The following is a 13,383-nucleotide window of genomic DNA, read 5'->3' as shown; positions in this document are numbered from 1 at the left end:
GGCATGACCCCCGAGCCCACAGTACTCCCAGCGCTGGCCGGTGCCCAGGGGAGGTGGGGCGGGGGGGACATGCCCAGGGTCCCTTATGTCACTGGGTGGAGCCTCTCCAGCCTCCTGAGAAAGGCCCTCTCAGCAGCACTCATCGTCAGAGAGGAAGACCTCGGTTCCAAGGGCGAGCGTTCCTTCGGCCCTTTGCCTTCACTGGGCTGGAATCACAAGCTTTCTAAGCAGGAAACATCTCTTTTTAGGAACAGCAGCGATGAAGCTAGTAACACTGACAGATAAGGTTAGATGAGACCAGCGGTTCTGCCTCTAAGGTGTCACAAACCGCCCTTGGGGAATAGCATCGACTTCCAGCTTTCTTACTGTTCTGGACAAATAAAACCTTCTTGATGCCACTTATCACTATTACTTCATGAAAGAAACGGCATTTTAATATGAGAAGAAAGCAAGGAATGTGATCTCGCAACAAAGGGTGGTCCTTTAAATGGATTGAATCTAGTTTTATGAAAACCTAACGTGTTGCCCTGATTTTTCTCACTTTCCTGAGGATCCGGGAAGACCGGGTGGTGGCCCCGTGATCCCCAGGCTGGCGATGGGGAGGGTGGGACTGACTGTTGAACTGGAAGGTGCCTTCAGGTTTCTGAGGTCCTACAAATCTCTGAAAATTGATGTAACAGGAAACATAACATAATTTTTACATTTTAACTCTTGTTTTCCCATTATTTTAGCTGCTCCCGGACTAAGAAATACCTCTGGAATAGATTCATCTTGGAAAAAAACGGGGAAGAACAGAAAACTTAAGTCCAAACGGGTCAAGCCTCGAGACTCCTTGGGGAGCCCTGGGTCTGGGGGCCCCCCGCCCCAGCGGCTGCCGCTGGTGGGCCTGAATGCCACCGCCTGGTCACCGTCGGACACATCCCAGTCCAGCTGCCCCGCGATGCCCTTCCCCACCCCGGTGCCCGCTTACTCCCTGCCCATGTTTCCAGCCCCAGGGATAGTGCCAGCTCCAGGGACCGTGGCAGCGGCACCCGGAACTCCCCACGCCGGCCTCGCGCTGCCCGTGGACACCCAGCGCGAGTTCGCGGTCCAGCCCCCACCGTCTGCCGGCCCCTTGCCCCCGGTCGTGGCCTTGGTCTTACCCAGCTGCCCCTTCTCTCCGGTGACCCCGAGCCTGCCCCCAGCTTTCTTCCCCGGCCAGCCGAACTTGCCGTCCGAGGTGATTCCTGCCTCGCAGCCCGAGTTCCCTGGTCGGACCTCATCCCCCAAACACCCGCACACGTGTGCCCTGGCAGAGCGCGGGCTGTCCGTGTCGCACGTGGCCGCCCAGGCCGCCCTGCCCTCAGCCGCGGGGTCCGCAGGCAGGACCTCACCGCCGCTCTTCCACTCCCGCGGGAGCTCGCCCCTGCAGCTCAGCCTGTTGCAGCTGGAGGAGGCCCCCGAGGGCGGCTCAGCGGCCACAGGGCCCACGGGGCCCACAGAGACCGTGCGAGCCGGGCCCGACTGCCAGCCTGGCTCATCCTGGGACCGGCGGCCCGAGGCACCGCCAACCGTAAGGATCTCCTGATGCCCTTTGTCTAACGAAGGCAGGTGGCGAACGCAGCCGCCTCGGGCGGGTCACGAACATCCTGACCTCAGGTGGTCCCCGCACTGAGGTTACTACCAGACCATTTCAATTCCGACATAAACACGTGTGCTAGGAAATAACATTTTCCGGGTAAAAGACCCTATCAGAGTAGACCAGTTTTTATTGTCGTGGGATCTGAAGGGGAAAAGGGAGTTTTGTTGTCTGATGGCAGATGCAGGCTCCAAATAGCCACAGGTGATTTCGTGACTCATCGTCATGGGCCTCCAGGTTTTCAGTGAATGCTTCCAGGATAGAGCGCAGTCAGGTGAAAGGTCAGAACGGAGGCGCCTTGGAGGGCAGCTGGCGGCAGAGGGGCTCACGGTGAAGGGGCAGGGCCAGGAGGGAGCTGGAAGCCAGTGCCATGGGTGTGTATCCTCCCACGTCTTGAGGGACGTTGGCGTGCACTCGTACTCGGTTAATGAAACTGTATGATCTCCAGTTAATGCTTCTGTGTCCTGAGAGCTTCGGTGTGTGGTCGCACCCGCTGAGGCAGTGTGATCCGTGGGCCCTCCAAGGAAGGAGCTGTGCGGGGCTCCCCTGCCAGTGCTCCTGGGAGAGCAAGTGGGAACGGGGTGGCTGTCCCAGCACGGCTGCTGCCCTCCTGACTCCCGGGCCTACAGTCTGGGTTCCAAGGATTGGAGGGTGGGGGCGCTCCCAGGCCAAGCCCCCCTCATGTCCAAGCCCGCCCCCACTCTGCGGGTGCGGGAGCCGGGCAGCCAGAGCCCCTGCCTCTGTGAGGAGCAGCTTTGGGGTGCTGCAGGAGACACTTGCCCGCCTTGGCGGAGGAACAAGCCTGAGGCTTCCCCCGCAGGGATCCGAGAGCTGCCGTCTTTAGTGGGACTCCCCCCAAACTAAATTTAATTAGATGGCATCCATCCCACTACCGAGAGTCCCGCTGTGGCCCCAGTAACCACGGGCTCTGTGCATGTGGCACGTGGAGGAAGGGCCAGCGGTCCAAGGAGGGTGCACCCGCTGTGTCCCTGAGAGTCTGGTGCAGACCGGACACCTGACCTGGTGTCTCCGCCCTGTTCCCAAAGTGCGACCAGCCCAAGGATGCCCAGAGCAGCGACGCCCTGTGCACGCCCGGCGGCCTGCTGCACGTCCTGCCGCGTGAGGACCTCCGCTCGGCCATGGGCTCAGCCCCGTCCGGGAGCGGGGCCTCCGCCGCCTCCTGCTCCCTGGGCTCCGGCTCGCTGGGCTGTGATGCATCTGCAAGTGGGGCCGGTATGTAGGTGGTGCTGGGAGCGCCTGGGAGTCGGGGCGGGGTGGGAGGTGGCAGGTGTGTTTGGAAGATTCTCACGTGATACACCTGGGTGTCCTTGACTCTCCGGCCCCCAGGGAGCCAGTCACCCCAAAGCCGCAGGCTGACTTGGGCAGGGCCCCGACATGCAGGCGTCCAGCTGCACCCCGAGCAGCTCCTCGGGGCCCTCGGCCGTTCAGACAGGCAGCTGGGTTCCTCCTACCCCGCTCCACCCGTGCGGACGGCAGCCCCGGCCCGCCCCACTTCCCTCTGTTGCCCGTCGCTCTTGACCTCAGCGGCACTGCAGGCCCCCCACCCCAGCTGGCCCTGCTTGGACTGTCCCTGGGGCTCCCCGGGTATGCCGGGAGGGCTGGCAGCGGCTCGCCTCCCTGAGTTAGATCCCCTGGTGAGAAGCTAGCGTGTGGACCGACCGGGATCATTCAGGTGTGATCTGGAACCGCCCCACGGGAAGAGCACACACTCTCCCCAGACCGTAAGACCCCCGCTCCCCTGAAGTGAGCGGGCCCCTCTCCTTGTGGGAGGCCTGCCGGGAGGCGCTCCGGGACAGCTGCCTGCCGCTCACAGGGGCAGCTTCTCTGTGGCCTGACTTAGTCCGGGGGCAGTGAGCCTGGGAGAGAAGAGCACGGCTTCTAAGATATAGCCCCACCTGGACTCCTCGGGGCCTCCCCAGGAGAGAGTCACCTCCATGGTACCAGCTGATATCCTGTCTTTAAATTACCCAGACAACTCGAGAATTGGAAAGAGAAGGGAAGGTCCACCAACCCAGGCACCAGGTACCAAACAAAACCCTTCAGCTCTGTAATGCTGCCGTTCCTTTACACGAGCACAGCGTGCAAGGTCAGTGCAGTAGTCAAGGTTCTGACCTGCCGTGCTTTGTGTTTTAAAGGCAGCAGCAACACGAGTCACACCAGCAAGTATTTTGGAAGCGTCGACTCCCCGGAGAATAACCACAGAGCAAAAGGGAAGGTGGACATGGCGGAGAGTGAGCGCCTCAAGGACGTCCTCCAGGACCCCGTCTGGCTGCTCGGGGCCCACACGGACGACAGCGTCATGATGGCATACCAGATGCCTTCGCGGTAACCGTTCACCGCCGGCTCGGGACGGTGAAGGGCTGGGTTCAGGTTTCCCCAGAACGCCAAGGCCAGAGGCCTTCCCTCGGGAGCCTTATCTCAGATTGAGCTGAGTGCACAGGTGGAAGCAGGGCTCCTCTAGATGGTGCCGCTGGCCACACAGAGCCCGCAGAGTGACCTGCTACAGGCCTCCAGGATGACGGGCTCTGGGGACCCGCCACGGTGTCACAAGACGTTTACAAGGCATTCGTGCCAACGTCGTCTCTTTTGCTCTGTTGCCAGCAACCCTATGTGGTCAGTGATGTGTGTGTGTGTGTGTGTGTGTGTGTGTCTTAGAGATGCAGAAACCAAGAGTCAAGGTGGGTGACCAGCCCGAGGCTGCTGGCTGCTCTGTAGGGACCTGGGTCTGGGCCTCAGCTCTGACCACTCCAAGGAACCTGGAACCTATCAGGGTCCATGCCCCTGTGCAGTGCCCCCTCGGTGGAGGGACATGGTGGGGAGGAAGGACAGATTAACCCTGAGGCTCAGAACAGCCAGGCCTCTGCGCCAGGGGAGCCCAGGGCTCTGTCTCCAGGACTGCTGCGGGGCAGGCCAGTGTCGGCAGGTGGCAGGGGAGGGCTTGTCTACCTACCACCTCGCTGGTGAGAACCTCCCGGGCACAGAACCAAGTGTCTGCAGATACCCGGCTCCCATGGCTGCACTCAAGTGAAATGAAAATCAGAACTCGGTGTATCATCTTCATGGAAAAACTACAGACTATCTACTAGGGAGATGACGTTACCTTAAGTAGGGTAATTTATTTTAAATGGAAAGGAAATTTAAACAAAATCATCTAAAATTACATGATTAACACTGGAAGTGTTGGTAGAAAACGAGTATATTCTTTAAAAAACAAAGCCCTTGAGACGTTCTAAAGCTTCCCTATTTCTAAATATTTCATGAAGAAATTTAGAAACGGTCCTGCAGGAGGACAGGGAGAAGCTGAAGGTGCTGCAGAGGCTCCAGCCCAGGTTCACAGACAGGCAGAGGCAGGAGCTGCAGGACGTCCACCCGTGGATGTGGTCGGGCGGCCTGCCCGCGGCCTTCGACGTGGCGGTGAGCTCTGGAGCGGGTTTTCTGACTTTGCATTAAAAGGCACTGTGATGAGAATGCTCTGTGCTGTCTTTGCAACTGTTCTGTACATTTAAAACTTCTAAGATTAAAGGTTCATTAAAGGGCTTCCCTGGTGGCCCGGTGGTTGAGAGTCCGCCTGCCGATGCAGGGGACGTGGGTTCGTGCCCCGGTCCGGGAAGATCCCACATGCCGCGGAGCGGCTGGGCCCGTGAGCCATGGCCGCTGAGCCTGCGCGTCCGGAGCCTGTGCTCCGCAACGGGAGAGGCCACAGCGGTGAGAGGCCCGTGTGCCGAAAAAAAAAAAAAAAAAAAAAGTTCATTAAAAAAAAATACCACCACACTGTTAGGTTTCCTTCAAAGAACTTTCTTCCAATGGCTTCTCAACACTGTTTCCAAAAAGGTCTCCTAAATATCTAGTCTCAATCACATGCTGAAATTTGAATTTTTTTTCTTTCAATTCTGTTTCCAGTGAAAACACCCACACACACACTTCCTCTGTCATAAACCCTCAACATCCACGTAGACCATTAAGTAACAGGGAGACAGCAGGTCCCCACCCTCCCTCCCACTCTCGCCAGGCTGCCCCTCCTGTCTCTGTTCCTTCCCGAGGGTCCCAGAGGTGTCTCTGTACCCCAGCTCCTCTTCCCCGCTCCCCTCAGAGCACCCCCATACCAGCACTGCCCGGGAGGCTGCTCTCGTCGAGGCCTCCAGGTCCAGCAGCTGAATCCACTGACGTCTCCGTCCTCACCCTAACCGACCCACTCGCGGCATTCAGTGACGGCCGGCCCCTCCTCTGAGAGCACCCCTCCCTTGGCCCCGGCCCCTTGGCCCCTCGCTCTTGTACCCATCAGTGTGGATGCGCCCAGGCTCAGCGTTTGCACCTTCCTCTTCTGTCTACACTCCCTCTGGCGCTGTCAGCTCTCTCCTCCTGACCGAAAGTAGTGTCTCCGTGCCGAGACTCCCTAGCGTCCACCTCTGTCGAACTTCATCTGCTGTCCTGGTTATGCTCAGAGAGAGCCAGCCCACCCACTGTCTTCCCACCCACTCAAGGGTGACTCCATCACCCCTCTTGGTCGTTCCACAGCCCTCTGGACTCTCTTTCTGTCGTGCCCCATCCAGTCCACTAGCAGGTCCTACTGGCTTGACCTTCAAGGTGGCTGGAAACCAGCCCCTTCCCGTCACCTCCAGCATCACCACCCTGGTCCACGCCACAGTGCTGCTTCGCCTGACTGTCACAGTATCCCCCCCGCTGCACTCTGTTCCCTCTTGTCCCCTACAGTGAGATCACGTCACCCCTCAGCTCTGAGCCCTTCCAGCGGTGCCGCTTCTCAATCAGAATAAATTGCTGCGAAGCTGTTAAAATATGACACCCCCTCCCCACAGCTCCCATCTCCCCTCACTCCCTCCTCTCCAGTTCCCTGAAATCATCGAGCAGGCTTCTGCCTCAGGGCCTTTGCACCTGCCCTTCCCTCTGCTTGGACTCCTCTTTCCTCAGACAGACACATGGCTCACTCCAGCTTCCCTCAAGTCTTTTTTTCACATGCTGCTGTGTTATTTATCTAATACTACCTAGCAAATAACCCCAAAGCTTAGGAACTTAAAATAATAATCATTTATCATCTCCCACTGTTTCTTTGGGTTGGGAATTTAAGAGCAACTTAGCTGGGTGGTTCTGGCTCAGGGTCTCTCCTGAGGGTGAAGGTGAGACATTGGCCGGGGCTCATGCCATCTGAAGACAGGATGGTGGCTGGAAGATCCCCTTCCAAGGAGGCTCCCTCGTGTCCCTGCACATTGGTGCTGGCTGTTGGCAGGAGGCCTCAGTTCCTTGCCGTGTGGATCTGTCCATCGGGCTGCTTGTGTATCCTCATGACATGATCCCGGCCTCCCCAGAGAGAACCGAGGGGCTGCAGTGCCTGTTACAACCCACATGTCACCTGCATCACCTCCTCTTTGTTAGTGGCAGGTCACCGAGTCCAGGCCTCCACCTTCCGAGGAAGGGGTGTCAAAGAATTTGTGGGCGTATTTTAAAACCACTACAGTCACTCTCTCAGTGGAACATCAGTAAAATTACAGACGTCCTCACATGCCTTATTCCACGTCAGCCCCGCATTTCCCATCTTTTAATACACTGGAGCATTTCTCATTCGGCTACTGGGAGGTCACCTCCACTGGGACACAGATTTTCCTCTCTGTTCACTGCTGACTCCCAGTGCTTAGAACGTGCCTGGAACACGACAGGTGCTTAACAGATGGGAAATGAACAAACGAGACAGTACGTTGTTGCTATCCCATTCTACAGATTAGAAAACTGAGGTTAGAGAAGGCCGGTAGCAACTCCAGGTCCCACAGGCAGAAAGAGGAGGAGCTGGCACTAGAGCCTCTGGTTGATGCTGTCCCCTCGCTATGCACAGCCACCTCGCAGACAAGGGAGGGGCCTGGGGAGCTGGGAGCAGGGACCTCTTGGGAAGAGCTCTGGCTCCTTGGAGAGCAGTCAGGGGTCCCATGCCCAGTGGTACCTGCTCACCCTCCAGCAGCCTCACGGCTGACTCCTGATCACCTGCACCCCTCTCAGCTTGAACTACTTTTTCGTACCAAAGATCTCATTTTTGTTACTGATTTACATTTTTTCTTTTAAGGAATGTGTTTGCTGTGAAAACAAGGGAAAAGACAACGTTTGCATGTGGTATGAGGAAGCTACCCCTACTCCGGGACTCAGCGGAACAACCAGCACCACAGAAGAGGAAAACGGACCCTCCCTGAGTCACAGAAACGAAGGGCAGACGTAACCCCCCACAGCGGGACAGCCAGTGGCGTACATTAGATGGTGCTCTGAGGAGAGGGCGGGTCTTCACCTGTGTTTCTAATGAAATGGACGGATATACTTACATGGCTTTTTTTGTTCTAGAAAAAACCCATCGTTTTCCGAAGGGGTGATTTAAAACCGTGGCGGGTAGGAGAAGTTTGGGAAGAAATAGCTTTTTGTATTTAAAATATAAATATGGAGTTTTCGGGGACAGGGGAGGAGATTTTCATCATTGTTTAACTTGAGAAGGACTGCTTCCCTCCTTGTGTCGGGGAAGCGGCTGAGCGTCCTCAGCCAGAGCAGCAGTGTCTGCTGGCTCCCCGTGGGCGGTCCCGAGGCATCGCACGGGGCTGTGACCAACAGCTAGGATGCCACAGGTGACTCCGCACTGAGGGGCCGGCCTTTCAGAGCTTCCCCAGGGTGTGTTTGGATCAGATCAAATTATGTCCTCTCCGGGGGGCTGCTTTTTATCTAAATTATTTAGTCAGATTAGATGTTTTTAAAACATACCAAGTGGAGATCACAGCCTCTGCTAATTTTCTTTCAAAATGTTTTGCATTAAATGGCGTGAAGCGTAGTTTGGCAGACCAGCGGCTTCAGCTTCAAGTGTGGTAGCAGCAAACATTTCACCTGATGTAGCTTAAGTTTGGGGTGAACGAAGTTGAAATGCTCGCTCTGGACTAAAGATGCCTAGTGGTTTGTGTGACCAACTCCGTCATAGAAATATACATCCTCAGAAATACACAGACCCTTGTGTATATTTTGACATCATTCTCGTATCCTTTTCAGACCGGGATAGCCAATATGTAGATAAAAACACATTGTCGGTCATCCCCTTATTGTGACTTCCCTCTGCAAACCAGGCTTTGATCGCCACACTTGGGACCCACCCGTATTTATTCTTTGATTGGCACTTCCGAGACATCAGCTCTGGCCCAGCTGAGCCAGTGCTTTCTCCTGACTTAGCTGGTGGCTGCATCTGTGTTTTCCAGGGTGCCGTGATCTAACCGCTCTCACCACACCTGGGCTGGGACACGGACCCCCTAATTCTTTTCATGAACCTGACCTCAGTGGTGCGATTTCCGGTCTCTGTGGTGATGTCCACTGGCACTTTCAGGTGAATGGGACACTTGGGGAAAAGTGAGACCAGATGGCCCAGCTTTTTGCAAAACCTCGTATTGCATCGTCTATCCCAAAGATTGTCTGCAAGAATGTTACGTTGGTCCCTCGGGTGAATGAGAAGCTGCCAGTGATGAAACAGCTGACTTACAATTGCATCGCGTCTGTAGAAAGTTGAAAGGGGGCAGCTTCCCCTGTTCTTTGCTGGAGAAGCAGCTACTAGAACAGGTGACGTCTCCTTGTAATCCAGTTGGTTTTCAGTCAAACCACTTTATGCCTGACTATCAATCATATATTTTTCATAAACTCGAACACAGAAAGTTTAACTTTTTATTTTTTTTTAATTTACAAAGCCACATCACCTGCAGATACCCAAGACAAGGTGTAGTCTATGCATTTGTGTGGAGACTAGATGCTACAAACTGCTTCCTGCCACTAAAGTCAGATCATTAAGGGATTAGATGGGAGCCAAAGTTGCATTGACTTTCCCTAAACACAGGACTGCCAACACGTTCCCTCCTGTTAGCAGTGTTTACCGGCAGCATTATCTTAGCATTTATGTATATTCGTTGATTGTTAACTGCTGCGGAGCTTTGACGTGTGCTGAGAAGTTGACAGCAGGAGCATTTTGTGAAACTGTTTACACGGTGCCACGCATCGGGTCTTACATTTTCATTAGTATGTGTGCTTACACGGGTGTTATAAAAAACTTCTTCTCGATTTTAAACTGAGCCTTCTTTTTAATATATTCCTAAAAAGAAATGTAAATAAGCTCTCAGAGTCTGTGTAACGACGTGTTAAACCTTGCCGGACAAGTGGTTTGTTTATGTGCAAACCAGACTTTCTTCACCCAGTGCAATACGTTTGTTGGACTGCTTGTGTCTTTTTATGATTTTTTGCCTTTTAGAAAATTGGTAAATAAAGCAAGTATATTTTTATTTTTATTTGTGTGTATTTTTAATGTAGCACAGAGGAACAGGAACCTGAATAGAGATCAAAGATTATCAAAATCGTTTTTTAAAAAAAAGAACCCGGGCTTCCCTGGTGGCGTGGTGGTTGAGAGTCCGCCTGCCGATGCAGGGGACATGGGTTCGTGCCCCAGTCCGGCAAGATCCCACATGCCGCGGAGCGGCTGGGCCCGTGAGCCATGGCCACTGAGCCTGCACATCCGGAGCCTGTGCTCCGCAACGGGAGAGGCCACAACAGTGAGACGCCCGCGTATCGCAAAAAAAAAAGAACCCTAGAAATTCTGGATTAGGAACTCTTCTGTCACAAAGGCCCCCCTCACCTCTTCCCCTGCACAGGGTGCCTCTCGCTGGTCCCTTCCTCTCTGACATGCAGCCCCACCCCAGTGAACCCCCAACGATTTAGATCTAATCCTGGAGTCCCGTTCCCCCATGGTTTTTCACTCACAGATGGGGAGTAGGGCCACTCAGCTCAGCCCCTGGTGCCCCTGTCCACTCTGCGGTGACCCCAGGCACCTGCTCCATTCTCTTCCTGCCCCCTCCAGGATAGTCTGTCTCACCTGGGCTGGCTGCCTGTGTGCTGGCCACGGGGCTGAAAGCAGAGTGGTCTAAAGGACCTCGTGTCTCCATCAGAGGTGATACAGGCAGCGTGGCAGCCTCCTCCCACCCCACCCCGCAGTCCTTCCTTCCACAGCGATGAAGTCGTGCAGGGCCTGGTCAAACAGTGGAGGCCTGCTCCCCCCCACCCCACTTTTCACACCAGGACCGTATTGTGGTGTCGGAGCAGGGAGATGAATGGATCCGGCCCTGGTGCCCAGCCTTCCAGAAGCTCCCTGAGCAGGAGGGAGGGCTCGACGCCGCTTCCTGTCCTGGCTGCCTAAATCCAAGTGGTGCTTGGGGTCTGGGGAGGCAAAGTCCTCCCAGTGAGCATGGAGGCCTCTGCAAACCCGCTAAGTGGCCAGATATGGCTGTTTCACTGAACGTCTGAGTGCCTTCGGGGGCTCTTAACTGCATTTTTATCTACCATATATCCCCAAGGGCATGTGCTCCCCTTATTTCTAAACCAAAAGGAGCTTCTCCAAGCCTCTGGGCTGATTGCCCACAAGGGGCCTGGACATCCATAGGCTGGCCACTGTCTTTGTTCCCTGGGGATTTATGGCTCGCCACCCCTGCCGCTAACTGGTCCCCCTGTGGCCACTGCAGCCCTGCACAGCCTCTGTTGGCCTCTGTTTTTGGATATGAGGGGATCAAAGAGCCCAAATGCTCAGGAAGTCTGTGCTCAGGCAACCTTTGAAAGGGGGATCAGTCCAAGGGACAAATGGCAGGAAGCGTGCCTGCTAGACGAGGCCATGCAAAGGAGAAAGAAAGGGTGTGGTGGTCCTGAGACGGAGTAGCCAGGCTTCTGGGAGGAAAAGGCCAAGCCAGCCAGCCAATGGGCGCACTAAAGGAAGTGGAGGCTGACTTCGAAGATGAGGCCGTGGGCAACTTCCAGTCTAACCAAGAAGGATTTTGCTGCCTCACACTCCCCGCTCTATCCCTATACTTCCTTCCCCAAGGGTACGTGGTCAGACTGAGGCATACCCCAGTACTTAATTTCTCCTTCCTTAACTCTAGACAGCATTCCTCAAGCCCCCCACCCCATGTACGACAAGGGTTATGAGGTCCCTAGCCCATGCTTCAGCCTCCTCCCTTCTCCTGACAGCTGTCATCTGTCCTTTTGTTTTTACAAAGCAATTTTATACCCTGTAACCAGAATTAAGCCTTCCTTGCCTTTTCTATAGATTGACTCTAGAATGTTGAAACCCTGTGAACAATGTTAGCTCGTTCTGACTGTGAAAGAATTGGCTACTGGGCCAAGTAGGCGCTAAGACTACACTTCTCTTCTTCAGCAGCTTTTTGTTTTTCCCGGAGTTCCTAGTTGCCTTTCATTTTTTGCTTGCACCATTTGCCTTTATCATTCTTCCTCCACCTCCCACATTCAGTTCCCCATCCAATCAGGAAAAGATTACTAGTCTTCTCCCAGAGGCCTTCCCCAGAGCCCTGACCATCCGGTTCCAATACAAACTGCCTTTCAGGGAGAGCGTCCTAAACGACTTGTTTGATCTTATTCAAACAACGTAATCAATAACGAGAGGGGTATGAATCAGAGTACAAGAAATATCACTGAGTTTATTTTTCCATATCTGAGCCCCTCAGAGCTCAGTAGAAGCTTAATTGTAGTTTCTTGGGGTGGGGGGGGATCTCCTTCCCTGGGGCGATGTCTAAATGGTGAAGAAAAGTAAAGTTACAGGCCAGCTATCGGCTCTCTTGGGGTTCACTACTCAAGCCCCTCCCCCACTCTGTCAGTCCCTCCACTAGGAGTAGAGGGGGAAGGGTAGTCAGGTCTCTGACCAGGCAGGGGAGGATGGGAGGAAGAGAACTAAGCTTTCTGGCTTGTGGGGGAGACTGAGGACGACACAGGGTGATTGAAGGAAAGGAGTGGGTTCATACCTGGGTGAACAGCGCAGGGCTGGGGAAATCCCCGGGCCCTGCTCACAGAAAAGCAAAGAGACGGCCAGGTGAGAATCAGCAGAAGGGGTTCCCAGGTACTTACAGAGGTCAGTGAGGTGACTTTGGGAACCATCAAGCCACTCACCAAACTTGTCCTACCTACGGAGGTCCCTCGGCGGGGAGCTGAAGTGAAACAGTCACCTGAAGGGCTGCCAGATCCATCTTCAGATGGCTGGGGGCACAGGTGGGTGTCTGGGGCCTAGTCCTACCACCCCACCACACTGCAGTCCCTGGATTTTTCTTTCCCCTGCTGCCTTCCAGCTAGGCTTGGGACACTCTCTCAATTTCCCTACCTACCCAGTGCTTCTGCTAGGCCAGGCTCTGTGCTGGGGGTAGATAAGGGGTCCTAGGTCGGACTGTACCCCCAGGGATGCTTGGAACCTGGAGGGGCACAGACCAGGCCCTGACAATCCCAGTCCCGGGAGGGAAGCAGAGGATTGGGTAAAGGGAAGCTGAGACCTGAACAGTGAGGAAACAGCCATTGAAGGGAGATCCCAGCGTGTCCCAGGTGTAAGGCTGTGTTTGTGCAAAGGCTTCACGGTCTGAAGGCAAATTGGTACTCTGGCTGTGCCAGGAGACGCCGTGGACCTAGGCCGGTGGGGCTGTGGCCAGGCTGCGGTCCCCAGGGAGCTGCCCCACCGCCCACGCACCCCACCCTCACGGAGGCTGGGCCAACAGATGGGCGGCCAGCCGTGGGGGTGGCGGTCGTCTGGCGGACAGAGGCGCACCCACCGCCCGCTCCCGCCCGAGTGACAAAGCGGCAAAGACAAAGGCGCGGCCAACACCTGTCGCTCTTGGCTAGGCTGCCGCTTTTCTCCGCCCGAAGCGGCTGCAGCTGCCAACTGTCACGGGCATCAAGTTACGGGGACCAGACGG

The 13,383-nt window shown here is 55.3% G+C and overlaps 1 protein-coding gene across 3 annotated transcripts in view; it reads left to right on the top strand.

Moving 5' to 3' along the window:
- Positions 1–9,936, top strand: part of PER2 (period circadian regulator 2) — a 38,496-nt gene extending 28,560 nt beyond the window's left edge. For all 3 annotated transcript variants that reach the window (XM_024752773.1, XM_024752771.1, XM_024752772.1), the window contains 6 exons: positions 732–1,552; positions 2,665–2,851; positions 3,611–3,661; positions 3,775–3,964; positions 4,903–5,053; positions 7,707–9,936. In XM_024752773.1, coding sequence (XP_024608541.1) covers positions 732–1,552; positions 2,665–2,851; positions 3,611–3,661; positions 3,775–3,964; positions 4,903–5,053; positions 7,707–7,856 — 1,550 coding nt within the window. In that variant the 3' untranslated portion in view covers positions 7,857–9,936. The remainder of the gene's footprint in view (positions 1–731; positions 1,553–2,664; positions 2,852–3,610; positions 3,662–3,774; positions 3,965–4,902; positions 5,054–7,706) is intronic.
- Positions 9,937–13,383: the final 3,447 nt, after the last annotated feature.

The sequence above is a fragment of the Neophocaena asiaeorientalis genome, unplaced genomic scaffold (assembly GCF_003031525.2).
Source record: "Neophocaena asiaeorientalis asiaeorientalis breed wild unplaced genomic scaffold, Neophocaena_asiaeorientalis_V1.1 scaffold294, whole genome shotgun sequence".
Taxonomy (NCBI): domain Eukaryota; kingdom Metazoa; phylum Chordata; class Mammalia; order Artiodactyla; family Phocoenidae; genus Neophocaena; species Neophocaena asiaeorientalis.
Note: the sequence above shows the minus strand (reverse complement) of the source record. Positions and strands in the feature narration are given on the sequence as shown.